At 38.8% G+C, this 19,624-nt stretch overlaps 1 protein-coding gene and 1 pseudogene across 2 annotated transcripts in view; one reads left to right on the top strand and one right to left on the bottom strand.

Moving 5' to 3' along the window:
- Positions 1-7,006, bottom strand: part of CtsL4 (Cathepsin L4) — a 90,733-nt gene extending 83,727 nt beyond the window's left edge. The window contains exons 1-2 of one of the 2 annotated variants that reach the window (XM_036374051.2): positions 6,837-7,005; positions 6,621-6,773 (exon numbers count right to left, since the gene is read on the bottom strand). In XM_036374051.2, the coding sequence (XP_036229944.2) occupies positions 6,621-6,773; positions 6,837-6,938 (255 nt within the window). In that variant the 5' untranslated portion in view covers positions 6,939-7,005. Of the gene's footprint in view, positions 1-6,620; positions 6,774-6,836 lie in introns of both variants that reach the window. The other variant, XM_070112393.1, reaches the window with a different exon arrangement.
- LOC138858044 (uncharacterized) lies at positions 828-2,261 on the top strand (annotated as a pseudogene).
- Positions 7,007-19,624: the final 12,618 nt, after the last annotated feature.

The raw sequence follows: 19,624 nt of genomic DNA on the forward strand, positions 1-19,624 counted from the left end.
CAATAAAGCGATATAATCATATGAAATTTAAGATTTTGATTTCGGTAGGCGGTGCCACGCCCATTGTAAAATTTGGATACTCTTATGAAGCCTTTCCGTACCATCTTGAGTATAAAATTACAAGTAAATGTCTTTAAACCATACCTTAATTGGGTCGTCACACTTTTAATAGTTAACCGTTATATGTTGAGTGGACGTTGTTATCATTTGATTTCACCCATTTTTACAGTGTACGAAAAAGTGTTAGAAAGACTTCCTCCCAGTATGTTTGGTTGAAATAGCTTTAGTGACTAGTAAGATATGCACATGAAACCTATTAGGAGGCGGGGTAATGTCCATTTTTAAAAAGCCTTAAACCAAAGACCAATATCAAATTACAATAACGTATATTAATTTATGGCTTAGTTATGGCACTAGTTATGGTCGGCAGAAATCCCCCACTGAACCCTCCCCGAGGGTGCCGACTGGTAATAGATACCACAGTTTCCCGAAGTAAGCGGGGACGAGCTGGTAACAGATCGCCCCTGTCGTAGACGTGAGGAATCTAGCTAAGGTCAGACTTCTTACCTGTGTGTTCGATGTTCCTCAATAGCACAGCATACAGGTAAGGAGCCTTACCATGGTCGGGGGTACTATGAAGGGCTGGATCAAGGTGTCATGCGACCCGTGCCGAGGATCAACCTGGCTGGGGGCCCTTAAATAGCCCAGTCTCAAACGGAGCTTACGGATACCTGGCGCCCTCCGTAATATGATAGCCTTACTTGCGTAGCGGGGGCTATGCGCAAGCGGACACACATTCCCCCACACTCGTGAGACCACTTATGAACATGAACAACAAAACGTATAAAAACAAACACACAAGGGAGTCCGGATCTCCACCAAAAAATCCGGAGGGAGCGAGTTGCTCCCATAAAAGAGCAGCGTTTGCAACGAGCTCGTCAACAATCGGCAAGAGGACAGGAGCGAAGCTTGGTCCCGCAGATAAGGCAGGCTCAAGGAGGGGGGCAGAAGCTAAAGCTGGCCCCAAGAAAGTAGCAGCGCCGGAGGCAGCCAGGCCCAAACCCTGTAGTCAAAACACGACTGAGAAGCGGGGGGAGGGGGGAGATGCCAAAGGGGCTGCTGCTGGAAGTGCATCTGCCAGAGAGTGGCCCGCTTTCAATATTCAGGACCCGACAAAGGCAAGGTATGCGGAGAGACGACGCGCCGCATACCTATTGAGGTTAGTGGAGTTGCAGCCGCCAACCAAGGAGGACCTGACCAAGGAGCTCTTAGCATCAATTGAATGCGCGAGGGCGGTCATACATAATTTTAAACTGGAACCTCCAGTAAAGGCAGCAAAGCGACAGAGGTCAGCTGAAGAGGCTAAGCCGTCAGCCAAACGACCGAAAACAAAGGGCATGACGCCCGCAAAATCATTTGCAGAAGTGGCCCGGGACCGAATTGTCATTGGCGTTCTGGATGAGGGGCACCCCGAAGGAAGAATCCCCAGAGCCCAATGGAAATGGGTGCAGGCTGCGCTGACAAATGTGGCGCTGGAAGTGCTACTTAGCAATCCAGGTCCGCCACCGTCATGCACAGATGCCGGCTGGTACCAGGGCCAGATTAAAATGATTGCATGCGATGACGACAGATCGGTCGCACTATACAAAGCTGCTATAGCCAAGGTAGGGGAGGTGTACCCGGGCGCAAAACTAATAGCAGTGGACAAAAAAGATATACCGTCCAGACCAAGGGCAAGGGTATGGATCCCGGCTACACCATCACAGCCGGATCAGATAATGCAGCTCATTAGAGCCTGCAACCCGAGTCTGCCCACGGAGGGGTGGAAGTTCGTCAAGGCGTTTGACGAAAGCGTAGCAGAATCTGGCGTGAGGACCAAAAGGGCCACGATGCAGATTCTGCTATTACTAACAAAAGAATCCATCGAACCGCTGGCGAAAAGTGGCGGGGAGATAAACTACGGATTCACGAAAGTGAGGATTACACCGTACAAGTCGGACGCCGATGCTGCAGACCATCTAGCATCGGAAAGCGAGACATGCGAAGTAGAGGAAGATCCGGTGAAGTCCTCAAGCGATGTAGAGAGCATAGAGCAAGGTGAGTGTTCTTCCGAGTCTGAACTTGCTGCCAGACTCATAAACTTGTATACTGAGAGAGAGCTGTTAAGCGACTCTCAGGAAGACGCAGAAACAACACTAGTTAATGCGTCTCCTACAAATTAATCTTCATCACAGCAAACTAGCTTCAGCAGCCCTAATTAACCGCATGGCAGAAGAACAGCCTGAATTTGTCCTCATTCAGGAGCCATGGGTTAATGGAGGGCGTATTTGCGGACTGAGGACACCGAGCTATAATTAATTTATGGCTAATAGTCAAGGTAAAATCAGAGCCTGCATAATGGCAAAGAAAAACTTAACGTTTTTATCATTCAGCAACAACGACACAGTAGCAGTAAGCTGGGAAACGAGCATATGCAGTTATCGGCTGGTGTCGTGCTATATGCCGTACGAGGAGGAGCTGGTGCCCCCTCTGATGGTAAAAGAGGTAATAAGGGATAGCGAGGCATCCAAGTGCATGATAATACTTGGATGCGACTCAAACGCACATCACACAGTCTGGGGCAGCTCAGATGTCAACGACAGAGGTGAGTGTCTCTTCAAATACCTACTAGGCACTAAGCTATTGCTGGGTAATAAGGGAAGTACGCCAACATTCATTACAAGAAACCGACAAGAAGTACTGGATATCACACTTGTGTCGGAAGTACTATTTGACAGGGTAACCCAATGGAGAGTCCTCGAAGAACATTCATTTTCGGATCATCGATATATTGAATGTACATAAGAAGAAAGAGCCGATAGAGGCATGAACTTCAGGAATCATATGAAAACGAACTGGCAGGTTCACATGCAAGAGCTGGAAAAACGTATCCCTATGATTCCGCCGTTTCAGCCCAAAAGTAAGGAGGATCTCGACATCCTCGTTGATCAATTCACTGAATCTTGCCGGCAAGTACTAGAAGTGGCTTGTCCAATAACACGAAGTAGAGGTAGAATTAGGCCACCCTGGTGGTCTCTCGAACTTAAAAAGTTACAGAAAGAATGCAGAAAGCAGTTCAACTTAGCAAAGCAATCCCAAGGCGAGTCATCCTGAGATCATTACTACAACCTCCTTAGGTCATACAAGAAGGAAGTTAGGAGAGCAAAAAGAAATTCTTGGAAATCTTTTTGTAATGATATCGAGAACACGGCGGAAGCATCTCGACTTAGAAAAATAATGGCACAATCGGTGCATAGTATCGGGTATCTTCAGAGGCCAGACTGTAGCTGGACGGTATCCAGTGAAGAGTCACTGGAACTACTAATGGATACCCACTTCCCAGGTAGCTCTGAAAGCCATACTGTTGAATATACTCAAGACAGTGGAGCAGAAATAGACTCAACTCTTATAAACACAGTGACAGAAAGCAACATACGCTGGGCAATAAATGGCTTCAAGCCCTTCAAGTCGCCGGGACCAGATGGTCTATTCCCGGCTCAATTACAGCAGTCGCAGAATTACATAAAGGATTGGCTTGTTACCATTCTTAAGGGGGCACTGCAATTAAACTATATACCTTCGCTTTGGAGGGAAGTCAAGGTAATATACATACCTAAGGCAGGCAAAAGCTCGCATACAAATCCAAAGGACTTCAGACCTATTAGTCTCTCCTCGTTCCTTCTAAAAACATTGGAGAGGCTAATAGAATTACATATAAGAAACAGACTAACACCAGACAAGTTGGCTGGTTCACAACATGCGTTTTCTAAAGGTAAATCCACAGAAACAGCGCTGAGCTCTGTGGTGACGGAGATTGAAAAATCTCTAGAAGTTAAAGAATACACTCTAATCGCCTTCTTAGATATAGAAGGAGCCTTCAATAACATCCAGCCTAGGGCCATACTGAGTGCGCTTAAGGATCTGGGCATCTCTGAACCTCTCAGGAAATTAATTGAACAGATGCTCGCCAGCAGGTCAATAATTTCAAAGCTGGGAGCGTCAACGATGCGCAGATCCGTCTAAAGGGGTACACCCCAAGGAGGCGTGCTATCTCCACTTGTCTGGATCCTGACAATGAACAAGTTGCTGTGGGATCTAGAGAAGAAGGGGGTACATGTTGTGGCCTACGCTGACGAGGTGGCAGTATCAGTTAGAGGTAAATTCCCTAATACTCTCGCAAACCTTATGCAAACGATCCTGGATGATATAAACCGTTGGGCTGTATCGTGCGGATTAAACTTAAATGCTGGTAAGACAGAGCTAGTATTGTTTACCAGGAAACATAACACTCCAGTAGTTACGGCACCAGTACTAAATGGTGCGAACTAACAATTGGAGATAAAGCAAGCTACCTAGGACTAATCTTAGACAGAAAGCTTTCATTGAAACAAAACTTGGATGCTAGGGTTAAGAAAGCAGCCACAGCACTCTACACTTGTAAAAGGATGGTGGGCCCCAAATGGGGGCTAACGCCTCGGATAGCTTATTGGCTCTATACAGCAGTTGTCAGACCAATCATGACATACGGTATATTGGTATGGTGGCCAATAATGGAGAAGAAATACGCGGTGAGGCGTATGGAAAGTATACAAAGAGCAGCCAGTATATGCATTAGCGGAGCTCTTAGAACAACGCCTAGCCAGGCACTAAACGTCATTCTACATTTATTGCCAACAGACCTGTTCTGTAAGCAAGTGGCAGCAAAGTCTGCTCTCAGACTAAGGGAATCCTCCCAATTAGTCGCCTGCAACAAGGGGCATTCTAGAATACTTAGATCGTTCCCGTTTCTACCCAAAACCACGGATTTCTGTAATCCAATAGAATTGAAGCTAAATTCCGTCCACAATGTTGCCTTCCCCACCACAGAGGAGTGGGAAAGGGACGAGGTGGACAGGAACCCAGGAATTAGCATCTACACGGATGGATCCAAACTAGATAATCGAGTGGGAGGTGGTGTCTTTTGCGCAACTTTAGACACCAAAATAGCCTTCCGCTTACCAGACCACTGCAGTGTCTTCCAGGCGGAGATCACAGCAATCAAAGAAAGCCTTGTCGTATTGACAAAAAGTGTGCTCACAACAAGGAACATATATATTTATACGGATAGCCAAGCGGCCTTGAAATCACTCAAGTCTCCTATGGTCTCATCAAAGATAGTGAAAGAATGTCTTGATCTATTAGAAGATCTAACATCCTACTTCACGATAAACCTGCAATGGGTTCCAGGGCATAGTGATATCCCTGGAAACTGCGAAGCAGATGAACTAGCCAGAACAGGCACCGGGTTACAATTAACCCCTGAAAAAGGGGAAATTTTTATGCCCCTGGCAACTTGTAAGCACTTAATCAACGAACATGCTATAAATATAGCAGAGTCTCGGTGGAGACAATCCATAACCTGCTCCACTAGCAGACTAACGTGGCAGGAATGGAGCAAGAGTCGTACAAACCGACTATTAAAATTCAAAAGGAATGATATAAGAGCTCTGATTGGGGTACTAACAGGTCACTGTCTAATTGGTAGACATGCCAGCAGGCTAGGTGTACCTTACAACGATTATTGTAGAAGCTGCCAAGAAGTAGAAGAAGAGGAGACAGTAAAACATCTTCTATGCGAATGTAAAGCTCTATGCAGGAAAAGAATCGCAACTATCGGTCGTGGATTCCTTGACGACGTATCAAAAGTTGCTAATATAAAATTACTTATACTGATGAGCTTCATCAGAAGCACAGGTTGGTTCAGAGAGGAGACGATAGAGTGAGGGAACAGTAGTCCCGGTGGTATCACAATGGGCCTCCCATAGGCCTAGGTGCGTCGTTAGACAGCCACTCAACCTACCTACCTACCTATGGCACTTAATATGTTATCAATTAAAGGCATTTTGTGGGCGAGCAATAGTCCGATACCGCCCATATGCAATACAACCTCCCCTAAGGAACACGTGTACCAAGTTTTATCAATATATCTAAATTTTTACTCAACTTGTACAGACGGACGGACCGACAGACAGTAACCGGAACTCAACTCGTCTTGTCATCATTTATATATATATAACACTATATGTATACAAGTAAATCGATCAGTTTTAGGTGTTACAGACAACCATTAGGTGAACAAAACGATTATATTCTCTGTTGCAACATGTTGTGGCAGTATAAAAATCTTCCAAATGAAATGATATTCTTTAAATCATGAAATCTTAAATTGACTGCAATCATATTTGGTATTGTATTAACTCCTACTTTTGGCCATATTTTCCTTTTGCTTCTTGTCCAAAGGTAACTTATCTAACAAAATCGTTATTTTCATCACTTTTGCGGAAAGGAAAGTTACATACCAAGGTCTATACAGATTTTCTTAACTATTTACACTAAGCACGAAAGGCTATTTGGTTGAACTAACAAGTAATATTGACCCGATAGACACGGTCACAAGTCAACCGGAAAATCACTATAATAGATATAATGACAATAGGTGAAGGTCTGGACTGACTTCGTTTGACTTTGATTTGTCTAGCTGACGCCTTTTTGTATTTAGCTAATTTTATAAATTTTAATTGTAAAAATTAATTTTTATTTACCATATCTGCCATAATATTAGTTCGTAAGCGATAACTACGTTCACCTTTTTCAAATAATTTATTATGTTGCCGCACTATATTAACATTTTCCTCGAATGCTCTTTTGCTGCGAAACTCATCAAATGTGTGCATATAACTTTTGTTTACTGCACTCTAAAATATGTAAATATAATGTTAAGAATTAACATGTGAAATATATGTAAAAGTCCCGGATACCTTATATTCGCTAAATGAGGTATACTCAGTAACGTATATATTTTGCGATGTATATGCTGTCGTTACACTAAAGGTAATTAAATACAAAATTGTTTTCTTCATGGTTACGAACTAACCTGAAGAATACTGTTGTCCAATGGCTTAACTCAGTAAACAGACAACATATTTACCTATAAGAAACCTTATATTATACATATTACCAATTAATTACATTGCTCAGCAAAATTAAAATTAAGGAATATATAGCATATTCAGCACAATTAAATTTCAAATAAAGGGTTTTTTTTTAGAAATGGAGTTTTCAAAAAGAAATAAAAGGCATTTAGTTTACTGCTATAAGAATTAAGCTTTATTATAAAGATAAGGGTTCGTAATTATGTTTTAAAAATTCTTTCGGGCAAGTGACCGTCGCCGCTGGTGCGAACAAATTCCAGAGGTCTAATTTTCGACTACTTTTTGCTGCAATTGCGGCTGTATGTCAACAATCACATGCGGAATATTCTCTCTAACATAAAATAGGCCAGCGGAGTTAGATCGCACGATCGTGGATGCTAGATCTAATTATAGCATCATTATTCATGGCTCTATAGCGGCCGTTTTCACTTTTGAAGAAATGCTAATAGAGCATACCAAACATTGGCTTCTGGACAATTTTGTTATTTTGTGTGACAATTTTATTTATTACAGTAACCGTTCAACCAAAAATGCGCTTCAAGTATTACCTCATAACCACATAAGCTGTCTTCGATTCACTGTTACTGTGTTACTCTCCAGCGAAGCGAACAAATTATACCAGATGCTGAAACAAGCGAGTAGCACTTTTGGTGAAACCCTGTGCTAACATGTCTTCTGACGCATCCACAATAGGGTTATGATTTTTTCTTAGTGGGAAAATTCTTTTTTTCGCGTTAAAAAACGTTGCTGTAACCCTTTATGTTTGTTTTCATAAATTAGAATAATATATATATAAAAAAATTAAATTTGTATTTATTTTTATCACTTGAACCATTCACAATAATAAAACTGATCGAAACAAGTAAGGGAGGGCTAAGTTCGATGTAACCGAACATTTTATACTCTCGCAAAGTCAAATGGTATACTCGTTTGAGATTTCTTTGTGGATTGACTGATATTTTCGGTAGAAGGTCAACTATAGGCAATGGGGTCCATATATTTAGTACTTAGGGGTTTGAACAGTTTTGGTTCGATTTAGACAATTTTTGGCCGCAAGGTGGCATACTTTAATTGCATTATTCACGCAAAGTTTTACCCCGATATAATCATTGTTACCTGATTTGCATAGTGGAAAGTGAAAGAATCAGATGGAATTGAAAATGGTGTTACATGGGAAGTAAGCGTGGTTGTAATCCGATTTCGCCCATTTTCGCACTATGACATAGAAACATGAAAAGAACGTTATGCACCGAATTTGGTTGAAATCGGTTGAGCAGATCTCAAGATATGGGTTTTCACCTAAAAGTGGGCTGTGCCAGGCCCACTGTCTAATTTTGAACGCGGTTCCTATAAAGTCATCTTATACCATCTCAAAAATAAAATTTAATGTCTCTGGCGTGTTTAGTGCTGGATTTATCGCGCTTTTAGTAGTTTTTAACAGTACCGTTATATGGGGAGTGGGCGGAGTTGCCACCCGATTTCAACTATTTTCATACCGTCAATAGAAGAGCTAAACAAATTTGCTTCTAGAGAATTTTCTTATTATAGCGTTAGCGGTTTAGGAGATATGCACATTAAAAATATTAGAGGCGGGACCACGCCCACTTTTTAAAAAAAAGTTTTAACTGCAGATGCCCCTCCTTAATGTGATCCTGTGTACCAAATAACAGTATTGTATCTTATTGGGGAGCTTAGTTATACCAATTTATTTGTTTTTGATTAATCGCGATTTGTGGGCGTGGCAGTGGTCCGATTACGCCCATCTGCAATACCAACTGTCTCACGGTACCAAGAAACATGTCTACCAAGTTTCATAAATATATCTCAATTTTTACTCAAGTTAGAGCTTGCACGGACGGACGGACAGACAGTCACCCGGATTTCAACTCGTCTCTTCATCCTGATCATTTATATATATATAACCCTAATATCTAACTCGATTAGTTTTAGGTGATACAAACAACCGTTAGGTGAACAAAACTATTATACTCTGTAGCAACAGGTTGCGAAAGTATAAAAGTAAGGAAGCGATAAGTTCGGATGTAACCGAACATTTTATACTCTCGCAAAGTTAGATGGTATATTCGTTTGAGACTTCTTTATATATTTTAATAATTAGAAGTAGGAACTGTTGCCTTAGTTATTTACTTTTCACTCACAGTGAAAATAATTAGAGCAATTTGTAAACTAAATTTACTCAAATTATGAGAAATCGTTCTTGTGCTTTTTGTATACGCTTATAATTGATTTTATATAGAATGCATTACAACTGTATTGGGAAATATGAAAAGAAATCGGTTTTGAACAATGAATAACATTTTATAATTATTATATCGATATTATTATACATGTTTAGCTTAAAAATAATAAATATTAACAACTTTAAAAATGATATAATATTATTATATTAATTTGTATATAATATTTACAATATTAAACATAAATTTTTGTAGAGATTCTTACACATATATCCAAATTATATTTCTTTTTTCCTTATACTATTTAATTTCTATCATATATTTATACAATAATGTCATATATAATAACAAATTATATATATAATTTAAATTTTCTTAATTAGATTATTTACATATTTTTCTTAAAATTGTTTTAGAAACTACTGTCAAAATGCCTATACCATTCCAATTCGATTATATTTGGAAAAAAAAAATGAAGAACTATTGCACTAAGTCTGAAAACTTTAGTTCGAAATAGAGACACAAATACTGTCATGATAGCTGTGTACTGTCTCAAAAGTAATTGCATTTACACGGGAAGGATCCATGTTTGAAAATGCCCAATCAATTTGTGTACCGGCAGGTGTAGTTGAATATTCTGCACCAAGCAGGGAACTAAAGTTTTTTTCTTGGAGCAGATTTCTTATTGCAGTCCCTGTAGACATTAAACAAATGTTAAAATCTCCAACAATTAGCACATTTTGATTGCCTAACTCAGAAGTAAGGACTTCCTGAAGTTCTACAATTAATTGTCTGACAGAGAAAGCTGAATTTCTATATAGAACCAGAATATTAATATTGAAACATTTAAACAAAACCGCTTCTAAAACTTTGCGGCCTGAATAAATTTTCTTTACAGCCTTTGATTCTATAGAGCAAGCAATACTATGATTTGCATATATTATAATGCCCCGTTTATTTCTGTTGGTTGTTTCCGTGCTATCTATCCTCAGCTCGTTAATTGGAGTAAATCCTGGTATATCAAAATTTTCGCAAGGATAACTCCAAGTTTCTACAAAGCATAAAATATCTGAAGATAGCATCAAACAGTCGCTTTTTATATCATTAATGTGAGCGTGAAGACTCTGAACATTATGGAATAAAATTTGATGTCCTGATGTTCGGGAAATCATAAAATTGAAACTTGTTATCAAAGCTTTATTTGTGTTCAATTCCCTCAGTTCCCTAAATACGGGATCCGATTCAGAAAATTTGTTAGGAGGAATAAAATTTCCTATGATGAATAGACCTTCTGCAGAAGTAGCTCGACTACAAGCGACATATATTGAAGCTCTAGGCATTCTGGGTCGAGTATGAACTACAACTTTATTATATGTGGCACCCTGACTTTTATGAATAGTTATTCCCTCAGCCGGAACAACTGGAAACTGATTTCTTTCAATTGAAATTTGTTCATTTCTTTTATATTGAAAAGATTTTAGAACTTTTTCAATTGGTGTCCAAGAACTTTCTAGAGGATGAGGCTTTTTGATCGTGCTATCAAACCAACAGAAGGTTCCAAAAATTTAATCCACAGAATTGTTGGAAAAGAACAATGGAAATCAATTTGCATAAGTTGTCCAGCTGCCCCATTAACCAAGCCATCACACGTGTTTATGTTCACTGTAATCATATATTTGGCGGAGGTTTTTAGTGTCAATTCATAGGGCAGTCCCTGCGTTTCAGAAGTTTTGAAAAGTTTAACTCTTTCCAAAATATTATCACTTTCATTTGGAAGGAAAGCTTCTGTTGGGATTCGACTGAGCTTAAGGGCATTGAAATTATTTGTCTCTTCATTGGACCAAATTAAATGTATGGCATCATCGGGAACTTCTTCGAAATTAACTACTCGAGTTTCAATGAGTGATATGTCCTCATTTGTCATAGTACCAGATGCCATATGATTTAATGCAATTGCAAAGGCCTGATCCTCCCGTTGTGTCATTATCTCTGTTAATTCAAAGTGTTTAAATAACTCCCACAAAGGGGAACCAACTAAAGTGCTGTATGCATCATTGGGATTAGGAGAGAATATCCACCTATCTCCAACAGGTGAGAGTTGCTTCAAATCACCAAACACTATGATCGGTTCCATCAATTATGATTAATTTTAAATCGATAAGTCTGGAATACAATGAATTCACTGTGTCATTGCTAAGTGGCCTGAACTCTCTATTCAACTGATTAACAGGTAAAGAGAATATTGAATGAAGGGTCATTCCACCTATTTCGAATGCTGCTTTACCCGTAAGTGCGCAAAGAAGAACTTTTAAGGAACTTGGATTGGATCCAGGTGTAGAATTGTAACGATGGTTAAGAGCTTGATATATTGCAGATATCAAACGACTCTTTCCTACACCTGCACCGCCGCCAATGAACTCATAAAATGGGAGATTTGTTTTTAGATGGTGCATCAAATGTGTCAAATAGGTTCTTTGCTTAGTATTTAGACTTTGAACTAAAGAAAATAATTCCTCAACTGGAATTAAGGGGGGTAGTTTAATAAGTCTAATATTGCAATCAGATTCAGTGCCATTATCTGTTGAATCTTCGCCATGCAAGTCCAGCAAATTTATATTTGGATTTATTTCTGGAAGTGCCAACACTCTGAACTCATTTTCCACTATAGGTAGTTCATTTTGAGCACCTTCGTCCAAGTCTATTTCATTATAAAGACTTTCTAGAACATTTTCAAGTTCTCTTTGCTCAAAAACATCATATTTTCTTTGATTTTCCTCAATTATAATACGATGTGTTATGCAAGTCTGCTCATTATCGTTTTCAATGAGATCTTGCTGTTCATTCCGCCAAGGATAGTAAAGCATTAAAATTTCGCGGAAATACTCAACTCTGGCCAAATCTGGGTTAAACCTTCTTTACCGAATAATACAAGGTTTGGTACGTTTTTTCACAAAACCGCTACCGTCTTTAAGAGGTATGACAACCCCGCTTTCTGGTAAATTATCGTCTTCCCTCTCTTCTTCTTCATGATCACTATCTTGTGCTCTTCTACTAGATTTAAAATATTTATACCTAAATGCAAAATCAGCTAAACAAAGAGTTTCTAACTGATCGGATCTTTGAACATAACGGTCTAAAATACCGGCTACGAACATTTCAGTCGAACCTGAAGGAAGGCTCTGAAGTTCCGCTCTAGGTTTTACAATTCGAACACGTTCCTCAGGTCGAGAGGTATTTATAAATATTTCTGCATTACTTGCTTCCGAAAGATGGAGCCCAATGCAGCAATATACTGCTTTTTGTGCAGATATTTCTGTGCCTGATATAAATTTGTGACCTATATGTTTAAGTTTTTGCTTAATAGTATAATTTCCAGCATTTACCTCTGATATAGCTTCATTTAAGAGCCTAGAAATTCCCCTGTTAGACTTGTTAATATAATTAATTATATATGAACAGCAAGCATATGCATCCAGTATATATTGGATATCCATATTTGCTCTATGGAGTTCCAAAATCTGAGGATTATAAGCGTTTATAAAACGATCCTGTAATTTTCTTTTTAGAAAAATTTTGGGTTTTGTTAAACTTGACCTAAGGGCTAACAAATAGTCATCAAAAGACATATTTATTCTACTATCAGACAGGAAGTGTTCAAAATCGTTTAAATTAGAAATGTCTTCTGTAGTCATATTTGAATTTAAAACGTTTTGAATTTTGAAAAAGTTTTCCTTGTGTCTTTCTGAATTGTGATATGTTTCTGTAAGAGGAAACAGTATTTGCGTTGAAGGCATTGGTGGATATGGAATACCAAAACGACAAAACTGTTGTCCTCTTATTTCCCTAGTACAAGACCGACTGTGGTTATGCTTTTGATAACCCAAATAATTTTCTAAGTGGCTGATCGAACCATCAGTAGAAATATAATTGTCAATAAAACTAATGACATCAGGGAATGTCTGAGGATCTTGAAGGTTGATCCTGAATTTGTCGATAGCGGTAGTCAAAATATCTAGCACAAGTAACCGCGTCTGACCGAATTAAGCGATTTCTATCTTGGGTTGTTAAACTGTTGGCTTCCTCTTCCGAAATATCTTTAGAATCAACAGTTTTAGAGAGGATGACCAAAAGCTCAACCCACTGAGATTCTGCAGCCGATAAAGTGATAAAGAAGGTTGGAAGCCTAAATTGGCGAATCATAGCGATTGCCTTTTTCTTCTCAGCTTCCCAGTGCGCAGGTGAGGATCTGACGCCTTTCAAAACCTTGTAACCATCATCGTGTTGAATCAAGTTTTGAACAAAGTTTTCGTTTAATAGATTTTGGGCCGTAACTCGGTTGCGACCTGAAAACTTTCTAATGCAAATGGATGTACTATTCTTAATTTGTAGCAGTTCTAATTTTTTGTAATCATAGAACAACTTTGGAATGGTACACGCTCTTCTGTCAAAACGGCGAATTTTAGAACGTATTATCTTGCTATACGTTTAAGAGCATGTACGCTTCTGCCCAACGTATATTGTTCCAAATGACAACTCTTCTGAATTATTATCTTGAATTATGTCAATTGGTCTTTGTCCTTCACCTGCCGCCATAACTAAATGGTTATAGTCTAAGTTTTCTACAGGAATATTGTCCAAAAGAGTTTCTTGACCACCTGGATTTAGCTCTGAAGGTAAAAGACCCGTCAGAATATTATTACCAGAGGGATTATCATGAGAAGTTTGTGCCGCATGATAAGATTGAACCAATCGTTAATCCTCTGCAGATGCAACAAACGGAACTTCTTCTTGGTTATTAAGTTCTGAAATCCAGTTTTCATTAATATGTATATTGTGCTCACGATACAGAGGGGTATTCACTAAGAACTGCAAAGCTTCCATAATCTTTGCGGGGCGTATGGTATCGATCATGTAATCATGATTGTATTCCAAACGCCTTCTTAAGTGAATTTGTATAACATGAGCCTCATCAAAGGACCTTGGTAGAGATGTCACAATATTGTTAACAGAAATTGGTATATTAACAACAGCACCTTTGAGCAAACTCTGACCTTGATATCCTAACGGACGGATTGTCATAAAAGGCAATCTAGGCATTATGAGACGTTCTTCAATTGGAGTTAAACCTTTCAAACAATCCGGTATTTCAGGAAAGTCTAGACCGTTAGCTAAACATATATTTTGGAACGTTCATTTTAACAATCGCATTTTTGCAAGTAGCACAAAAATTGTAATTTCCATCTTCTGAAGGAAATTTTTGCATTAAAAAGAAGGCGGATGCAGCATTCGGGTGACCTTGCGCACTAGTTTCGAAATTTAATTTGCGAACTTGGTGTGAAAACCATAAGCCGCCGCAGCAAATACATATTTCAGTAGGGCCCTTACTTATATTTTGGAAATAAATGTTTTTGAAATCTGTTGAATTGCCACTATTATCGGTTTCTATAACATTATTTTCTCTCGTTAATCGGATTCGTTGGAACTGCCTTTGGTTTTCAATTTGTCTATTGAGTGGGTTATCTTTACGAAGGCGAACTTGACCTTGTCTAAGACATCTCTGATTCAAAATTTCTTCCCTCATACCCCTCCTACTAAGCTGTCGACGTTGTGTTTCTCTATCACGCTCCTCTCTCCTTATTTCAGGATTTCTTCTTCCATGTTCCTTTGCATTTGATCACGAATGCGCTCTAAATTCCTATACTCAGGATTTCTTGTGCGAAGTTCTCTATGATCCCTAGTGTTCCTACTTTGTTCATCATAACGTACCTCAGAATTTTCCCGACGAGATCTATGACCTCGAGTATTTCTTATTTGCTCTTCAGAGCGAATTTGCGGATCTTGCCGCCTTGTTCTATGTTGAACAGTATTTGCAATTTGCTCAACAGATCGAACCTCGGGGTCTTCACGCCGAGACCTATGACCTCGAGTATTTCTTATTTGCTCTTCAGAGCGAATTTGCGGATTTTCCCGCCTGGTTCTATGTTGATTTGTATTGATTATTTGTTCGTACAGACGTACATCGGAATCTAATCTACGATTAGCGTGACTTACAGTATTTTGTGACTGCTCACTATCTCTATATAAAGAGTTCGGACGAAGAACTCTCATACGTCTTCTATTCTGAAGACGACTTAGTAATATAGATTTTCTACTTAATCTAGGCATAATTAATTAATATTAAATGGATTAATATATAAAATACTTTTGGATAATACTTATATAATTCAGTCCGTCCGGGTGTTAAAAGTTGGATCCTAGGTGCTGCTCTCTTTCACTGTTTCCTTCTAAGTCCTTGCTATGCTATTGCTCGTCACTGTACACTGTACTGTATAATACACTAAAATTAGTTTGAATTAAGCACTTTGCTTGTAAAGACATCTAGTGAAACTGAAACTACAAACACAGTGTACTGATATTTATTATACTCTTGCAACATGTTGGTACAGGTTACGTACTTTTGTATACCTATATATTATTTAGCTATTCACTAACATAAGAATACATAATATTTAGTTATATTTATATTTTAGAAATTAGTAGTTTATTTCATTGTATTGAAATTAAGTTCTCGGAAAATCCCTCCGTAAATTACTTTTGTTAAACGCTTTCTAAAACAGGGGGATCTATGGTACCTATTTTGAAGGGTCTACCCATGAAGGCTATTTTATTAATTTTTTCCAATACCACATACTACTAACATGCCACAGACTAATAAAATGCTCCCACTGTTTCATTAAGGTACCTCACATACCATCACCAATCAAATGGAGTAAAGGCAGACGAATGTTCGAAAATCCTGATATTAGTTACATGGGGGCTAAGGAAAATTTTCACCCGATTTGATCTTGTTATGAGTAAAACACGCTCTCTCATTTTCATTGAGATAACTCACATATGCGGTATAAAGTCACGCGGAAGTTCACAAATATTTATATTAGATATATGAGGGCTACAAGAACTATTGATCCGATTCAACCCATTTTTGAAACAAAGACAAACTATTATCGATAATTTCATTTATTTATTCTATTATATGAATTTCAATTATATATCTTACACAATGGCCGATATTTACGGTAAAAAGTCAACTATAGGTACTGGGGTCCACATATTCAGTACCTAGGGGCTTGAACAGTTTTGGTTCGATTTAGAGAATTTTTGGTCACAAGGTGGCATACTTTAAACGTATTATTCACGCAAAGTTTTACGCCGATATAATCATTGTTGCTTGATTTGCATAGTGGAAAGTGAAAGAATCAAGTGGTATTTAAGATGGTGTCATATGGAAAATAGGTGTGGTTGTAATCCGATTTCGCCCATTTTCGCACTATGACACAGAAACATGAAAAGAACGTTACGCACCGAATTTGGTTGAAATCGGTTAAGTGGGATGTGCCACGCCCACTGTCTAATTTTGAACGCGCTTCCTATAAAGTCATCTTATACCATCTCAGAGATAAAATTTAATGTCTCTATCGTGTTTCGTGCTTGATTTATCGCGCTTTTAGTAGTTTTTAACAGTACCGTTATATGGGGAGTGGGCGGAGTTGCCACCCGATTTCAACTATTTTCACACCGTCAATAGAAGTGCTAAAAACATTTGCTTCTAGTGAATTTTGTTATTATAGCATAAGCGGCTTAGGAGATATGCACATTAAACCTATTAGAGGCGGGACCACGCCCACTTTTTTAAAAAAGGTTGTAATCCGATTTCGCCCATTTTCGCACTATGACATAGAAACCTGAAAAGAACGTTACGCACCGAATTTGGTTGAAATCGGTTAAGTGGGATGTGCCACGAACACTGTCTAATTTTGAACGCGCTTCCTATAAAGTCATCTTATACCATCTCAGAGATAAAATTTAATGTCTCTGTCGTGTTTCGTGCTTGATTTATCGCGCTTTTAGTAGTTTTTAACAGTACCGTTATATGGGGAGTGGGCGGAGTTGCCACCCGATTTCAACTATTTTCACACCGTCAATAGAAGTGCTAAAAACATTTGCTTCTAGTGAATTTTGTTATTATAGCATAAGCGGCTTAGGAGATATGCACATTAAACCTATTAGAGGCGGGACCACGCCCACTTTTTTAAAAAAGGTTGTAATCCGATTTCGCCCATTTTCGCACTATGACATAGAAACATGAAAAGAACGTTACGCACCGAATTTGGTTGAAATCGGTTAAGTGGGATGTGCCACGCCCACTGTCTAATGTTGAACGCGCTTCCTATAAAGTCATCTTATACCATCTCAGAGATAAAATTTAATGTCTCTGTCGTGTTTCGTGCTTGATTTATCGCGCTTTTAGTAGTTTTTAACAGTACCGTTATATGGGGAGTGGGCGGAGTTGCCACCCGATTTCAACTATTTTCACACCGTCAATAGAAGTGCTAAAACTATTTGCTTCTAGTGAATTTTGTTATTATAGCATTAGCGGTTTAGGAGATATGCACATTAAACCTATTAGAGGCGTGACCACGCCCACTTTTTAAAAAAAGTTTTAACTGCAGATGCCCCTCCCTAATGTGATCCTGTGTACCAAATAACAGTCTTGTATCTTATTGCGGAGCTTAGTTATGGCAAGTTATTTGTTTTTGATTAATGGCGTTTTGTGGGCGTGGCAGTGGTCCGATTACGCCCATCTGCAATACCAACCGTCTCACGGCACCAAGAAACGTGTCTACCAAGTTTCATAAAGATATATAAATTTTTACTCAAGTTAGAGTTTGCACGGACAGACGGACGGACGGACGGACAGACAGTCACCCGGATTTCAACTCTTCTCTTCATCCTGATCCTTTATATATATATAACCCTATATCTAACTCGATTAGTTTTAGGTGATACAAACAACCGTTAGGTGAACAAAACTATTATACTCTGTAGCAACATGTTGCGAGAGTATAAAAATTAACTTAAACAAATAATATATAAAAAATACTAGTATAATTGAGAAAAAAGCGTGGAGCGCTCGAGATACGAAAATTGTGACACAAAGCGCCTTAAGCCTTTTCCTCAATTATACTAGTATTTTTATACTCTCGCAACCTGTTGCAACAGAGTATAATAGTTTTGTTCACCTAACGGTTGTTTGTATCACCTAAAACTAATCGAGTTAGATATAGAGTTATATATATATAAATGATAAGGATGAAGAGAGGAGTTGAAATCCGGGTGACTGTCTGTCCGTCCGTCCGTCCGTCTGTCCGTCCGTCCGTCCGTGCAAGCTCTAACTTGAGTAAAAATTGAGATATCTTTATGAAACTTGGTAGACATATTTCTTGCTACCGTGAGACGGTTGGTATTGCAGATGGGCGTAATCGGACCACTGCCACGCCCACAAAACGCCATTAATCAAAAACAAATAACTTGCCATAACTTGGCTCCGCAATAAGATACAAGACTGTTATTTGGTACACAGGATCACATTAGGGAGGGGCATCTGCAGTTGAAACTTTTTTTTAAAAAGTGGGCGTGGTCCCGCCTCTAATAGGTTTAATGTGCATATCTCCTAAACCGCTAATGCTATAATAACAAAATTCACTAGAAGCAAATGTTTTTAGCACTTCTATTGACGGTGTGAAAATAGTTGAAATTGGGTGGCAACTCCGCCCACTAACCATATAACGGTACTGTTAAAAACTACTAAAAGCGCGATAAATCAAGCACTAAACATGCCAGAGACATTAAATTTTATCTCTGAGATGGTATAAATTGGCTTTATAGGAACCGCTTTCAAAATTAGTCAGTGGGCGTTGCACAGCCCACTTTTAGGTGAAAACCCATATCTTGAGAGCTGCTTAACCGATTTCAACCAAATTCGGTGCGTAACGTTCTTTTCATGTTTTTATGTCATAGTGCGAAAATGGGCGAAATCGGACTACAACCACGCTTGCTTCCCATGTAACACCATTTTCAATTCCATCTGATTCTTTCACTTTCCACTATGCAAATCAGGTAACAATGATTATATCGGGGTAAAACTTTGCGTGAATAATGCAATTTAAGTATGCCACCTTGCGGCCAAATTGTCTAAATCGAACCAAAACTGTTCAAACCCCTAAGTACTAAATATGTGGACCCCAGTGCCTATAGTTGACCTTCTACCGAAAATATCAGTCAATCCACAAAGAAATCTCAAACGAGTATACCATTTGACTTTGCGAGAGTATAAATGTTCGGTTACATCCGAACTTAGCCCTTCCTTACTTGTATTAAACTATATTTATTTGTAATAAGAAGAAAAAACACGTGCGCTAGAATCCACACAACAAATCTTAATGAAGTTACGAAGGGAAAGATGGCAGACCAAACCAAGGGTTGTCACAAAAAATTTAATTCTACAATTTCTTTTAGCCTATGTTTTCAGATACTGGAAATTATAAAGAATACTTTTTACTAATAAATGTTACGAAC

This window comes from Bactrocera oleae, chromosome X (genome assembly GCF_042242935.1).
Source record: "Bactrocera oleae isolate idBacOlea1 chromosome X, idBacOlea1, whole genome shotgun sequence".
In the NCBI taxonomy this organism is placed as follows: Eukaryota; Metazoa; Arthropoda; class Insecta; order Diptera; family Tephritidae; genus Bactrocera; species Bactrocera oleae.